Here is a 16,078-nt window from a genome sequence, read left to right as displayed (position 1 = left end):
TGTGGAGTTTGCATGTTCTCCCCGTGCTTGCGTGGGTTTCCTCCGGGCACTCTGGTTTCCTCCCACATCTCAAAAACATGCATGTCAGGTTAATTGGCCGGTCAGAATTGTACCTAGGTGTCCCCTGCCCACTGCCCGAAGGTAGCTGGGATAGGCTCCAGCACCCCCGCGACCCTACTGAGGATAAGCGGTGAAGACAATGGATGGATGAATGGGTTCAGTAACAGCATTTAATTGACTTTGGGTACGTCTTGGGTTGGGATTTTAGGTCATTTAAGGGGTAAAATACTCTCTTATACATTGAAAGTAGAGAACAAACCCAATTTACAGGATCATGCATTTGTTTAAAGGTGGGGTGTGTAGGTTGAGGTTACCTTGAAGCACAGGTGTCAAACAGGCGGCCCGCGGGCCGGATCAGGCCCACTAGGGGATTGGATCCGGCCCGCGAGACAACACTCAGAGAAGCACAAGAGAAAGAGAGCTGTAGGTTGAAATAGGTCCACTTGATGTTTCCAAAGCCAGGTGCCTCTCACAAACGCTGCACTTGTATTTCTCTCTCCCTCTAATCTCTCTCTCTCTCTCTCTTCTTCCATTTTTCTCTCACTCTCTCTCTCTCTCTCTCTTTCACTCTCTCTGTCTCTTTTTCTCTTTCTTTGTTCCTTTTTGTCTCTATGTCTTTTTACCTTCTTTTGCTCTCTCTTCACTTTTTCCTTTACTCTCTTTCTCTCTCTCTCTTGCTTTCCCCTTCCGTGTTTCCCCTATCTCTCTTTCTCTCCTCTCTTTCTCTCTGTCTCTCTTCTCTCCTCTTTTTCTCACTTTCTATTTCTCTTTGGATTTCATTCTTTTTCTTTCTTTCCTCCTCTCTCACTATTTCTGTTTTTATCTCTTGTTTCTCCCTCTCTCTCCCTCTCTCTCTCTCTCTCTTTCTTTTTTTGTCCCACCCTCTCTACCGTTCTCTCACTGTCTTTCTCTTATTTCTCTCTCTTTTTTTCTTTGTCTCTAATCTACTAAACCGGCCCCCGAGAGAATGTTTGTTCTATCATGTGGCCCCCGGGTTAAAATGAGTTTTACACCCCTGCCTTAAAGGGACAGTATGTAAGTGTCACGGTTGCCATGGCGCCCAATTGGCTTTGCCTGTGTGGCGCCAGCTGCGGCTCGTCGACAAATTGGGTTTCCGTCTGTTTAAGCTCAGTGCTCTCACTCTTCCTTTGTCAGTCTGTCAACGAACCTCTGCCCCGCGAGACGTGGGTTCTGACTCGGTCCTGTTTCCTGTTCGGTATTGTTCCCGTTTATTTTGTCCTGTTTAATATCGGTTTCCAGTTTAGTTCCCTTAATTGCGGTGCAATGTGTTACTTTTCTGTCCTAGACATTTCCCGGCTGATTCTGCCAAACTTGTTCCCTTGGCTGTGGCTTTGCATGACCAGACCTGGGCAACCCGGTCCACAAGGGCCGCATGCCTCGCATGTTTTGGGAGTTTTTTCTTCTTCAACTCAAGTGACACAAATTATGAGGTTGTTAACAAGCTGCAGACGGAGCTTGGAATCACCTGCATAGGAGCAGAGAACTCTTAAAAATTAGGCAGGACATGTGACCCTCGAGTACCGGAGTGCCCAGTTCTGGGCTAAATGGTGGATGGTGACAGTGGGAATCTCGTCCATCCATTCATGCGCGTGTTTAATTAGATGACGAGGCATTTGTCATTGTTAATGTAGCAGTTTACACGAACTTCATTGAATTTCTTCACTTTAACATTCAAAGCACTGGGCAGAATTCACATCAATACCGATGCTTTGCTTTGATTTAACAGTCGGATTCCCTGGTCTGCACTAGTTTTAAGCCAGCTTTTAGGCGCCTGCGAGTGACACCCTCGCAACCATCTACCTCACGAAAAATAATACATAAACAAGGAAAGCATGAGCTGCATTGTATTGCAAGCCGTAGTGTTTAAAATGTAGAAAAAAAGTAGTGGCTTGAAGTCCAGGGTTTACGGTAATCTACATTAAAAGTCGTAACTTTCGATTGATCTTTCAAATTAAAAGTTGGAAACATAATGAAGGATTTTATACATTTGACTATAAAGGATTTTATACGAGTGAATACAAGTTACATTTATTGAGTGCAATGAAGATTTTCACTGAGTAGGCTTAAGTTCAATGAGCAGTGAAAGTTCAGGGCACCCTGGTCTGGTAGGAAATATTGTTTATAGAAATGGCCGGAACAGGACGTGAGGCTGATAATCAGCGCATCCAGACGCGGAGGGGCCCTGATGACGGAGGATGGCAGGCGATGTTTTGAGAAACGCTCTGCTGTTTTGAGTTTTCAGACATTGAGGCGAGGTGGTGGAGCCCACGTGGGGCTTCCCTGGCACGCCCATGGGAGGAGCCGGGACACCATCTTGCGGAAAGACGTGGGCCGAGAGAAGAAGGCTGGAGGACTTCAGAAAAGGCTTCCCAGAGACTCCAACGACACTAATTCGACTAATTCATCCGTTTTCAATGGAGTACACTTAGTAAAATTGCTAATGAAATTAAATCTGCCCCCGTGTGAAAATGTCGACTTTTCTTGTTCATCTTTTCCATCAAGAAACGAGCGCGCATTGTTGGGTGGATGTAGGTTGTGTTGGGTAATTGAGTCAGATAACTAATTCGAACGATTTGGTAAACGATAGATTTTAATAATTAATTCCCAACAGAAAGCAGTGTTCTGGTTTGCCCGCGTCCCTGCGTCCTAGACGCATCATTTTTGCTGGGGACGCATCGTCTCAAATTAACGTGCGTCCCAGAGACGCGAATTTTTCAACACCAAATTTTCATTATTACCCTATTCCTTTTTTTTAAACAAAGATTTACCGCACCCCAAACTTTTCGTCAGGCAGATCCGCCTATGTTGTTTTGGTCTCGCGGTTCGAGTTTTCGTCTGCACGCCGATCTCAGCCAACGAGATCTCGTTTCTTCGAGATGACGTCATTGTTGTGGTGGTTGTTGTCGAGTGAAGGTGAAAATCAACACAAAATTGGTAATTTCTTCAGTGTCAGTAATAATTCGAAACATAATGCAGAAAGTGATAACAACGGCAATAATTCCGGCACGAAAAAACGGCGAAGAAATTCTTCGAAAGATCGCAGAGGCAAGGAAAACACGTGTGTTGAAGCGAACGATTCGACGAAAGAAAATAAACTAAAGAATACTTCTAGCAAGAAAATGACTTTTCTGCCAAAATGAACTCAATTATACTCCTGGTTACGCTATGAGGAGGATGATGATAATGGATTGGACCTTGAGAAGCCATTACAACTGTGGCGGGACAGCAAACCACGAAGAATATATCAACTGAAAAATCTGAAGTGATAACTTGCTTTGTATTACCAATTAACTGTGATGATTAAAACTGCATGAAAATATAGATTACCGTAAATTCCGGACTATAAGCCGCTTCTTTTCCCCCAAACTTTCAACCCTGCGGCTTATTCAGTGATGTGGCCAGTTTATGTAATTTTTCTCACGGCCGCCAGCGGCGCTCGAGTACAAAAGGTAAGATTTAGACTGCAACTTCTTAACTTGTGCACAAATGAAATTAGCATAGACTTCTCCTCATCATGCAAATTGCAAAAAGAAAGGCACATGACGCAACTTTCAAGCTAAAAGCAAACGAGCAGTCCGATATAGAAGGAAACAGAGCTACCGCACGTAAACTTTACTTTGCGAGCATGACGCTAGCGTGTTTTTGAATAAGGGAGCGTGGGACGACGTCTACATGACAAAGTCTCTTCCCCATACTGAAGGAAGACGACTTTGATGATGTCAGTTAAAAGGAGGAAGATGAGGACGGTTTACCGTGCTTACTTCAAGTACGGTATGTTTTTTTAACAGAGCTGTTTACTGTGTTGCGAGCGTGTTGCTAGTAGCGTTTTGCTACCCTTCACAGGCACGGTTTGGGATGAAAGTTATAATATTATTATTAAAGCTTTGAAAACTCTCTCGGTGTACCGTCTTTCTTTGTAAATATGTATAACCATGTATAATATGAATTTGCAACTGTATATTTTTGTAATGTCTTTATTTCAGACACTTATTTTGATATGTTTCCCACGGGCGAATAAAAAAGAAGGGGCGAAAAAAACGTGGGCTGATGGGAAGTGGGGACCGGTAAAGGTGAGTGTTTGTGGACGCGGCAGACAATAGTGGATATATATTCTTCCCACCCTTACCTTTGGAAATATACACTCGGTGTACCGTCTTTCTTTGTAAATGTGTGTAACCATGTATAATATGTATTTGCAACTGTATATTTTTGTAATGTGTTTATTTTAGAAACTTATTCTGATGTTTTGCACGAGCAAATGAGAAAGAAGGGGCGGGGCAAACGCGGGCTGACGGGAAGTGGAGTAAAGGTGAGAACGCGGCCGACAATAGTGGATATATATTTTTCCCACCCTTACCTTTGGAAATATACACTTTTTTCCTTGGATTACTTTCAATGGGCACCTGGACTCTGCAGGTCTGCATTAAATGTTAAGTATGTTTGTTAAATGCAAGTATGGTTCTCCGTTCATTTAGCCGGCTGTGTATTTTAGACTGTATCGGGTATGGGTTAATTTCGTGTTTGTGTTGCGTTTTTTTCAATGTGGGCGCATGCGGCTAATATACAGGTGCGGCTTGTGTATGTACAAAATCGGTTTTCCACTCAAAATGTGGTGGGTGCGGCTTATAACCAGGTGCGCTCCATAGTTCTGAATTTACGGTAATATAATTATTTCAGCAATAATATTTTGTATAATATACAATATTGTTGTGAACTGAAAAATCTTGAAGTGATAACTGATTTGTATTACCAATAAACTGTGATTAAAACTGAATGAATGTATAGATTTATATTATATATTTGTCGCCGATTTACAATTTCAACCACGATAACACTAAATTTTGGGGACCCATAGATCTCTGTTGGGATTTTTGAGCATGCGAGTCCCTTTTCAGGGGTAAAATGAACACTGAGTAAGAATAATCCTGAGTTGATCAAGGAACAACCAAGGCAAAACATAAATTCCCAATTTGGCCCCAGGCAACAGATTGTCACTTCTGCTGGACACCCCCTCTTCCAATCACCATCTGTGATAAGCAAAGTGTGACCATTAGCTCACACTTGACCCACTTTTCATTGTCAGGGTCCTTCGGGCCCTCTCCAGGGCCACGCTAGCCCAGCCCCCATTGCTATTAGGGATTTTAGCCTCAAAGGTCATCTGCTTGACCCACACATTTCCCATCGGCCATGAACCGAGCAGTAAACCATCTAATGCAGTGTTCTGGTTTGCCCGCGTCCCTTCGTCCTAGACGCATGATTTTTGCTGGGGACGCATCGTCTCAAATCAACGTGTGTCCCCGGGACGCAACTTTTTTGACACCAAATTGTCGGTAATACCCGATTACTTTTTTTTTTAACAAAGATTTACCGCACTCCAAACTTTTCGTCAGGCAGATCCGCCATTGTTGTTTTGGTCTCGCGCCGATCTCGGCAAACGAGATCTCGTTGCTTCGAGATGACGTCATTGTTTTGGCGGTTGTCGAGTGAAAGAGAAGTATGTCTCCGTAAAAACAGTTGGTATTAGGTGCAAATCAACAAAAAATTGGTCATTTCTTCAGTGTCGGTAAAAAGTCGAAACATAATACAGAAAGTGGTAACAACGGCAATAATTCCGGCGGAGAAATTCTTCAAAAGACCTCGAAGGCAAGGAAAACACATGTTTTGAAGCGAACGATTCGACGAAAGATAAACAAAAGAATACTCCTTGCAAGAAAAGGACTTTTCTGCCAAAATTGACTCAATTATTTTCCTGGTTACGCTATGAGGAGGATGATAATGGAGGCTACATGTTCTGCGATGCGTGCACCCAGCGTGACAAAAAAACTGGATTGCATAAATCCTTTCACAAGACGAACTTTCAGAAAAGCACATTGGATCGGCACAACGACAATGAAAACCACAGATTAGCCATGGAAATTCCGTTACTGCAATTGGACCTTGAGAAGGCATTACAACTGTGGCGGGACAGCAAACCACGAAGAATATATGAACTGAAAAATCTGAAGTGATTAAATCTGCATGAATATTTGGACTAATATTTCAGCAATGTTATTTTGTATAATGTACAATATTTTTGTGAACTGAAAAATCTGAAGTGATAACTGCTTTGTATTACCAATTAAGTGTGATGATTAAAACTGAATGAATATATAGATTTATATTATATATTTGTCGCCGATTTACAATTTCGACCTCGATAAGACTAAATTTTGGGGACCCATAGATCTCTGTTGGGACCCATAGATTTTTGAGCATGTTAGTCCCCGGGACCCATCACTTTTCACAGGTAAAATGAACACTGCTAATGTCCCAGGAGGTATAGCTGGGAGCTACAAAATCATGAGGGTGGGTGTCTATACCCTTTCCTTTATTTACAAGATTCACTAGTTTATACATTAACCACAAAATTGAATGAAAACAAATGACATAAAGAGAAAAACACGATTTTAGTGAACAAATGATTGCAACAAATATTTTAGTATTCTTGAGCATCTGGACCAGTGTTTCTCAACTAGTGGGTCAGGACCCGAAAGTGGGTCACGGAGCTGTTTACAGCGAGTCCAGGATCTTTGCCTTGGCAATATAATGCTAAGAAAAAGAAAAATTGAAGGGTCAATCACACTCATTAACAGTAGATGGCGATAATTCCCTGCTCGATTTCTTCTACCTGTCATGATTACCTAAGTGGAGCCACCTGGGGTAATCATCTGGCGCGCTGGAGTGCGCCTTCTGATTGGGTTATGTTCGCTATTTAAGCATTCTACACCGAGACATGGGTGTCTGAGGATTACTCCTGTATTCGTAAGACACTCCCGATTACCTGCCTTGTTGTTTACTTGATTCTGCCTTCGATCCGACCTGCTTCCGTCCACGCTACGATCTTCTCTTCAGTCCTGGTAAACTCGACCTGCCTTCGTCCCACGCTACGATTGATCACGTCTCCCGCTAACCCTTACGCTTCCCCAAATAAATAATTGTACGAACGCTCTGGGGTCTCCTGCTCTGTTCTGGTCTTCCCTGACACTACCTAGTCAGTCAATCGGTGCGTTTGAGAGGGACCACATCTTGTTTTATTGTAATTTTGTTGGTTTTCTTTCTTTCTTTTGACCATAATAATGGGTTCAAAGAAAATCAGTGATAAGGAGAAGGAAAAGTAGAAAACAGTGACAACAACGATAAAGTTGAAGAAGGAAACAATTGGGGAAATACGACAATAGTGTACGAGTGTCTGCCATTGAAGCGCTACTGGAAGGTACAGGAAAAGGTTAAAAAATGTTAAATTTTAAGCTTTTTACCAGAGTATTCATCTTTATTAACTACATTATTAAATAATGATCAGTATTTAGTTACACGCTTTATTAATATTTGGAATTTCTTTTAGTATGTGTCAGGACTAGAACGAAGACAAGACCCACTTGCGTAGCGTTTCTCGCAAGTTTTATTAGAGGAAAGGGAAAGGGTCGCGCCCACGATCCGGGGATTGCTGGACGCGGGAAGCAAGTCGCTCTGAACGCTGAAGTGGATCTTCTGTGGCGATCGATGGCGAAGTCGGGAACGGAAAAACGGGTCAGTAGCCGGGACAGGAGAACAAAAACGTGGTCGGGGTCAGAAGCGAGTCGTAAGCCAGGAAAGGAGAGTAGACGTGGTCGAGGAAGAAAGAGGTCGAAAGCCGGGACGGGAGAGTAGACGTGGTCAGGATCAAAAACAGGTCGAAGCTGGGGGACAGACGGGAACAAAAAATAGGTGGGAGTTAGGGTCGAAAAAGGCTTGCCTAGTGTTAACTGATGTCCCCAGACGGACTGACAAAAGGGGACAGATAGGAGAGGGTATAAATAGGGACAGGGAGCCAATCAGAGTCCAAGGCAGTTGGCGCCAAAGCATTGGGTGATTCCCATCGCTAATCATGTCAGTATGTGGCTATTTTAAAGCAGTTTTAGGTCGCTTGCAGGGTTGGGCAGGGTTACTTTAACTGGATTACTTTCAATTCCTTTTGGATTACTCCAATACCAAATATGCTAATAAAAGACAAAAGGAACTAAATATGAATAAAAGGACTCAATTTTGTGCAGGCTTGGGGAGTAACGGAATACATGGAACGGCAAAAATGATGTTGGCAAGCTGTTTGGATTTATTTTCATTTTGTTTCTGTCGCATTTGATGTTCGTTTTGACGGAGATCAAAGAGATCAAAGCCAGGAGAGAAAGCTTACCACGTGTTGTGAGTCATCATTTGATTCATATTTAGTTTCTTTTGTCTTTTATTAGTATATTTGGTATTGGAGTAATCCAAAAGTAATTAAAAGTAATCCAGTTAAAGTAACCCTGTCCTCAAGTCAGACCAGTTAAGAACCACTGATTTAAACACTTTGCTGGAATAAAGAAGAACCGACAGGACAGGGAATGACTGACTCGTGGTTTTGATGCTACCAAATGTTGATGAACAATGGGAGTAGTTTGCAGCCCCTGCCCCCTCCACGCTGAATAAGACGAGAGGCGTTGGGACGCTTCTTTTGTGTCCTGCAACGTAAATGCAACAATGGGACCTCCTCAGGAGACACGCAATCCGTCATGCAATCTGTCTGTCCTTATGCAACCTAAGCTCCTTATTTTGCATTTTTGCAAGAAATGTTCATCTAAAAAAAAATTGTAAACCAATCTCTCTCCTATTTCTTTACTGAGTGAGAAGACTTTTAATGATAGATAGATAGATAGATAGATAGATAGATAGATATAGATAGATATAGATAGATATAGATAGATAGATAGATAGATAGATAGATAGATAGACTGATAGATAGAAGGATAGATAAATAGATAGAAGGATAGACAGATGGACGGACTGATAGATAGAAGGATAGATAAATAGATAGATAGATAGATAGATAGATAGATAGATAGATAGATAGATAGATAGATAAATGGACGGACGGACAGACAGACAGACAAAAGGATAGATAGATAAAAGGAAGGACGGACGGCTGGACGGACGGACGGACGGACGGACGGACGGACGGACGGACGGACGGACGGACAGACAGACAGACAGACAGACAGACAGAAGGATAGATAGATAAATGGACAGACAGACAGATGGACAGAAGGATAGATAGATAAAAGGATAGATAGATAAAAGGACGGACAGACAGAAAGACAGACAGACGGATGGATAGATAAATGGACAAACAGACAGACAGACGGACAAAAGGATAGATAGATAAAAGGACGGACGGACAGACAGACAGACAGACGGACAGACGGATGGATAGATAAATGGACGGACAGACAGACAGACGGACAAAAGGATAGATAGATAAATGGACGGACGGACGGACGGACGGACAGACAGACAGACTATTGCCCTTGACTTTTCTGTGAACATTTTAGCCCATCCCCTTTCCGACATGGAGGCTGCAGACAAAAAAGGAAAGTTGACTGTGAGGGCCTCAGCTAAGACAAGTGGAAATTGGAGTATTTTTTTTTCTTACAGAAATACGAAGCAACTGCGTCCGCCCAATTTGCCAAGAGACTGGCTGTTTTCAAAGAATATGATATCAAGACGCACCTCCAGACAAAACATGTGGACGAAAAAAAGCTAACGAACTCCGTGGAAATGTGAAGCAACTGGAAGCTGTTTTAACTGCACAGCAGCGCTTTTTAATGAGACCCTGCGAGTCAAATGAAAATGCTACAAAGGCGAGCTACGAGGTCGCGACGCTAATCGCTAAGCATTTCATACTTAAATTTTTTTAAGACTGTTAAAATAAATGCCAGGCTCTCAAACATTTGCAACTTACCAAATCTGGCCCGCTTTCTTGAAAATTTGGACAGTCCTTGTCTACACTATACTGTTCAAGTATCTTTTATCTTCCTCGTGCCATGAGGCTCTTTAACTCCACCCGGGGGAGTAAAAGCCCACATTAAACCCCACCCCCACATTGCATAGGACCCTATTTTTATTACAGTGTGTATTTTATGTAGCACTATCTAAATACTCAATATCAACACGTTACATTGGGTATTTATGTATTATATTCCTTTTACTTTATTATTGTTTTATTTTCAACACAAGGATACTGCTGGAAGTAAATCTCACGGGGGCTGGACTAGTAAGTTTAAGAGAAAGAGAGAGGGAGAAAAAGAGAGTGGGAGAAAAAGAGAGAGAAAGACAGGGAGGGAAAGAGAGAGCGATGAACAGATAGGGAGAACAAGGGAGACAGAATAACAGTGAGAGAAAAAGAGAGCAGAATAGAGATATGGATGGAGAAGGAGGGGGAAATGAATATAGAGAGAGAAAGAAAATGAAAAGAGAAAGATAAAAAGAATAAGAGAAGTGAAACGACAGAAAGAAAAAGAGTCAGCAGGAGAACAAGTGACAAAGTGAGGTGAGAGAGAGAGAGCGAGAGCGTGAGAGAGAGAGAGATAGAGAGAGAGAGAGGGGGGTCAAAAATGGAAAGAAAGAGGGTGAGAAAGAAAGAGAATTAAAGTGTAAATTAGAGAGACAGAGAAAATACAAAGAGAGCAAGACAGAGAAAAAGAAAGAGTTAGAAACTAAGAGAGAAATAGAGAAAAGAGAAAAAGAGAGGATGAACAGGAGAAAGAAAAAGAGGGAGAAATAAATAAAAAAGAAGTCAGAGAGAAATGGAGAAATACCACCACAATTGTTTTGCAAGTGTTAACTGGCTTTGGTAACATCCGGTGGACCTATCTAAAACTACAGCTCATTTTCCTCTTGCGCTTCTCTCACTGTTGTCTTGCGGACCGGATTTAAACTATTGGTGGGCCTGATCTGGCCCGCGGGCCGCCCGTTTGACACCTATGGCCTACGTGGATGAATAAAGTATCTAGATTTCAACTAATTATCATGTCTTACACAATTGTTGTTTTATCAATATAATGCTAAAAATAGTTTAAGATTGTATTAGTATAAAAACACATTTCTGGTGTTTTTTAATTGATGATTCCCCAATAGAAAAGTCCCTAGAAAGCTAGATGAGCCTTGATTGGCTGCAACCGAAGCAAGGGCGGGAAATACAAAAATGATCCAAAACTGATTTACGATTGGCGGAGAAGAGTAAAAGGCGGGCGTCCCGACCAAAAGCCGGGCTGCAATTGGTTAAAGCCCTTGCAGCCCACCGATGCCTTGAAAAAAGACGCCGGTCGGTCCGAGTGTGGTTCGGACCCACCAGCTCCTCGCTCCTCCTTTAAGGGAAAAAAACCGAACCGGCCCGCTCTACAACCTGGAAGTCCAAGGTGACTTGAGGCGAGGGGCCACTATGCTCCAGCAGCGGCGCGGCAAAGAAACAACGGCGGCGACCGCTCACATCAAGCGGCCCATGAACGCCTTCATGGTTTGGTCCAAGATGGAGCGCAGAAAGATCATGCAGCAGTCGCCGGAAGTGCACAACGCCGAGATCTCCAAACAACTTGGGAAAAGATGGAAGTCTTTGGACAAGTCCGAGAAGGGTCCCTTCATCCGGGAGGCGGAGCGGCTCCGCCTGCAGCACATGGCCGACCACCCGGACTACAAGTACCGACCCAAAAAGCGCAAAGCTGGCATTCCCGAACCACGCAAGCAACCCAACCAGAAATTAAAGGTAATTCACAAAATACCGTGCGATCCACCCAACCCCCCAAATATGCACAGGACGCGTAGTGATCGTCCCTTCAATTATGCAGATGTGTTGTAAAATATTCCACGCGCTGGGGGACTTCTCGAGAAATGTAGTCTCTTAAATTAGGGGTGTCAAACTCATTTCAGCTCGGGGTCCACATTCTAGGAAAAGACTCACGGGGGCCGGACGAGTAGATCAGAGAGTAAAATGAGAGGAAGAAAGTGAGAGAGAAGCAGAGAGACAGAGAGAGTGAGACGAAGACAGATAGTAAAGCAGAATGAGAGTGACAGAGAATGAAAGGGAGTGGGACAGAGAGAGAGAGAATAAAACATAATGCGAGTGAAAGAGAGTGAGACAAAAAGAGAGCGTAAAACGGAATGAGAGTGAGACAAAAAGAGAGCGTAAAACAGAATGAGAGTGAGACAAAAAGAGAGCATAAAACTGAATGAGAGAGTAAAACATAACGAGTGTGAGACAAAGAGAGAGTAAAACAGAATGAGAGTGAGACAAAAAGAGAGTCAAACAGAATGAGAGTGAGACAAAAAGAGGGCATAAAACAAAGAGAGTGAGACAAAAAGAGAGCATAAAACAGAATGAGAGTAAGATAAAAAGAGAGAGTCAAACAGAATGAGAGTAAGACAAAAAGAGAGAGTCAAACAGAATGAGAGTAAGACAAAGAGAGTCAAACAGAATGAGAGTAACACAAAAAGAGAGAGTCAATCAGAATGAGAGTAAGACAAAAAGAGAGTCAAACAGAATGAGAGTAAGACAAAAAGAGAGTCAAACAGAATGAGAGTAAGACAAAGAGAGAGTCAAACAGAATGAGAGTAAGACAAAAAGAGAGAGTCAAACAGAATGAGAGTAAGACAAAAAGAGAGTCAAACAGAATGAGAGTGAGACAAAAAGAGACAGAGTAAAACAGAATGAGAGTAAGACAAAAAGAGAGAGTCAAACAGAATGAGAGAGAGACAAAAGTGAGAGTCAAACAGAATGAGAGTGAGACAAAAGTGAGAGTCAAACGGTGACAGAGTAAAACAGAATGAGAGAGTAAGATAAAAAGAGAGTAAAACAAAAAGAGTGAGATAAGAAGAGAAACAAAAATAGTAAGACAGAATGAAAGAGTGAGTGAGAGTGAGACAAAGAGAGTAAAACAGAATGAGAGTGAGACAAAAGTGAGAGTCAAACAGAATGAGAGTGAGACAAAAGTGAGAGTCAAACGGTGACAGAGTAAAAGAGAATGAGAGAGTAAGATAAAAAGAGAGTAAAACAAAAAGAGTGAGATAAGAAGAGAAACAAAAATAGTAAGACAGAATGAAAGAGTGAGTGAGAGTGAGACAAAGAGAGTAAAACAGAATGAGAGTGAGACAAAAGTGAGAGTCAAACAGAATGAGAGTGAGACAAAAATGAGAGTAAAACGGTGACAGAGTAAAACAGAATGAGAGAGTAAGATAAAAAGAGTAAAACAAAAAGAGTGAGATAAGAAGAGAAACAAAAATAGTAAGACAGAATGAAAGAGTGAGTGAGAGTGAGACAAAGAGATAGTGAGACAGTGAAAAAGAGTGAGACAGAGAGACAGGAAGAGATGAAAAGGGACAGAAAAAGACGCATTGTGAAAAAAATAAGAGAATGAGACAAAAAATGGAGGGATGGAGAAAGAGGTAAAGAATAGAGAATTGAATTGTCTTTATTGTTGTTGATATCAACGCTGTATAAAAGTCAGAGACAGAGGGAGAGAGAGAAAAAGACAGAGAAAAAAATAAGAGAAAGGAAGGAGAAGAGAATAAAAAAGAGAGACAAAAGAGACAGATATTTGATTTATTTTGCATTGACATATTTCAAAGTACCGGTACTATTAATTTTTTTTTAATGACACAGGTCTATGAGACCCTGGCAAGACCAATTGGACTCTGGCAGCCATCCAGAGACTATATGGAGGGGTACCACTGTTGCCCTTTTGGCTGCTGGCCCTTTGTTGTAGCTTTACTAAATTCAAGTCCAGACATTTTCTAAAAAAACTCCAAAAACATTGCTTAAAACACTCGTACCGTCAGGGACTAAAGGTGAGCAGTTCGCCAGGGTGATGGTGTTCCTCCGATGACATCACGGCTCGGGAAGTCAAAGACGAGACACACGCAGATATATATAGAGTTTATGCAAACACCATGTCCTGTTTTCCCACAATTTGCCCGTTTCAGAATTTGGGAATACCTTTAAACCGGCGCGGACGCTTCGTGCTCAAGCGGGACTTCAGCGACTCGGACGAGGACGAAGACGAAACTATCCCGGAACCCTTAGAAGATTCGGATCTGGTTTATACGCGTCAGACCAGCGGATCTTCCTCTCCGGATTCTTCGTCCCGATCCCGCTCCGGGTCCAGTTCTTCGGAGGACGTGGATCGGTACCTGTTCACCCTCAGCCCCGCCCCCTCGGAATCGGCAAACCTGAGTCTGTGTCTGGTGGACAAGGATTTGGACAAGGACTTGAGTCTTTTGGAGCGGGGCCGGTCCCACTTCGAGTTCCCGGACCACTGCACACCAGAACTGAGCCGGATGATAACCGGAGACTTCTCAGATCTTCTCTTTACTTACTGATCTTTCGGATGTGATGAGAAAATTAACATTTTTTTCTTTTGGTTTATTCCAATTTTACACACAGGCTTGTATTTTGTGATTTGCATCGTTTTCAAAAAAAAAATAAAACAGAAAATACGTCAAATCTGAAAAGTTTTCTGTTGGCCATGTGTCGGAATTCGATTTTCTGCTCCTCTTTTGTAAAGAAGAAGAAAAGAAAATGTGTGACCGAATAAACTGGAGGCTAAAATTATGTTCTGATTGAATTGCATCAATGCTTTTCAAGTAAACTTAACTTTTGGTTTCCTCCGGAGGGGGGGTGTATGAGGGGGGTGAGGGACAGACAGAGATGGGCGGATCCAACTAGATGTTTGATCTTACTGTACACACGGTCCAGTGTTTTTTTCCCTAATTGCTCAGTCCAAGTATTGAATGGATTTGGGAAGTACAGTCCTTAAACATGCCTAAACTTTTAAAATTGTTCATTTTACCTTTGAAAAGTGATGGATCCCGGGGACTCACATGCTCAAAAATCAATGGGTCCCAACAGAGATCTATGGCTCCCCAAAATTTAGTCTTATCGAGGTTGAAATTGTAGATCGGCGACAACTACATAATATAAATCTATACATTCATTCAGTTTTAATCATCACAGTTAATTGGTAATACAAAGCAGTTATCGCTTCAGATTTTTCAGTTCACAATATTGTACATTATACAAAATACTGAAAATACTGCCATCTTTAGCAGTAAAAGCATGGCCAAGTCTTCTTTTTGATGTCGTATCCGTTCATACTTGCCTCTCTTCCTGCAGCAATAGAATTTCCATAGCTAATTTGTGGTTTTCATTGTCGTTGTGCCGATCCAATGTGCTTTTCTGAAAGTTTGTATTGCAAAATGATTTATGCAATCCAGTTTTTTTGTCACGCTGGGTACATGCATCACAGAACATGTAGCCTCCAATATCATCCTCCTCATAGCGTAACCAGGAATATAATTGAGTCCATTTTGTTACTAAGAGTATTATTTTCTTTTCTTTCGTCGAATAGTTCGCTTCAACGCACGTGTTTTCCTTGCCTTCGCGATCTTCTGAAGAATTTCTCCACCGTTTTTTTTCGTGCCGGAATTATTGCCGTTGTTACCACTTTCTGTATTATGTTTCGACTTATTACTGACACTGAAGAAATGACCAATTTTGTGTTGATTTTCACCTAATACTATTTTTTTCGGAGGCATACTTCACCTTCGCTCGACGACAAGCACCACAACAATGACGTAATCTCGAAGCAACAAGATCTCGTTGGCCGATATCGGCGTGCAGACGAAATCTCGAACCGCGAGACCAAAACAACAGTGGCGGATCTGCCTGACGAAAAGTTTGGAGTGCGGTAAATCTTTGTTAAAAAAAAAAGTAATCGGGTAACAATGACAATTTTGTGTCAAAAAAGTTGCGTCCCGGCGACGCACGTTGATTCTACACGATGCGTCCCCAGCAAAAATAATGCGTCTAGGACGCAGGGACGCGGGCAAACAAGAACACTGCTTAACACTTAAAATTTAAAGGTGGGTGCTTCATAGCATGGCCTCTTAACTTCTTGTGAGTGATTATGAGCGACTCTAGTTGGCGACTTCTATGAGGCCATTTAAGTAGGGCTCATTGGATGCAAACGTCCACAAACGCTACAATGGGAAAGTTAAAGGAGCTCAGCATGGATCTGAAAAAGCGATTCATTGACTTGAACAAGTCAGGAAAGTCACTTGGAGCCATTTCAAAGCAGCTGCAGGTCCCAAGAGCTACAGTAAAAACAATTGTAAG

General features: G+C 42.2%; 1 protein-coding gene across 1 annotated transcript; it reads left to right on the top strand.

The window, feature by feature from the left end:
- The first annotated feature begins 11,199 nt into the window (after positions 1-11,199).
- On the top strand, positions 11,200-14,407 carry LOC148346432 (uncharacterized). Its single transcript, XM_088324918.1, has 2 exons — positions 11,200-11,674; positions 13,888-14,407. The coding sequence occupies exons 1-2, from the start codon at positions 11,354-11,356 to the stop codon at positions 14,281-14,283; spliced, it is 717 nt and encodes a 238-aa protein (XP_088181044.1). The 5' UTR covers positions 11,200-11,353; the 3' UTR covers positions 14,284-14,407.
- The last annotated feature ends 1,671 nt before the right edge of the window (positions 14,408-16,078 follow it).

The sequence above is a fragment of the Urocampus carinirostris genome, chromosome 20, assembly GCF_059441175.1.
Source record: "Urocampus carinirostris isolate Australia breed hairy pipefish chromosome 20, RoL_Ucar_1.0, whole genome shotgun sequence".
Lineage (NCBI taxonomy): Eukaryota > Metazoa > Chordata > Actinopteri > Syngnathiformes > Syngnathidae > Urocampus > Urocampus carinirostris.
This window is presented reverse-complemented; position numbering and strand designations above follow the sequence as displayed.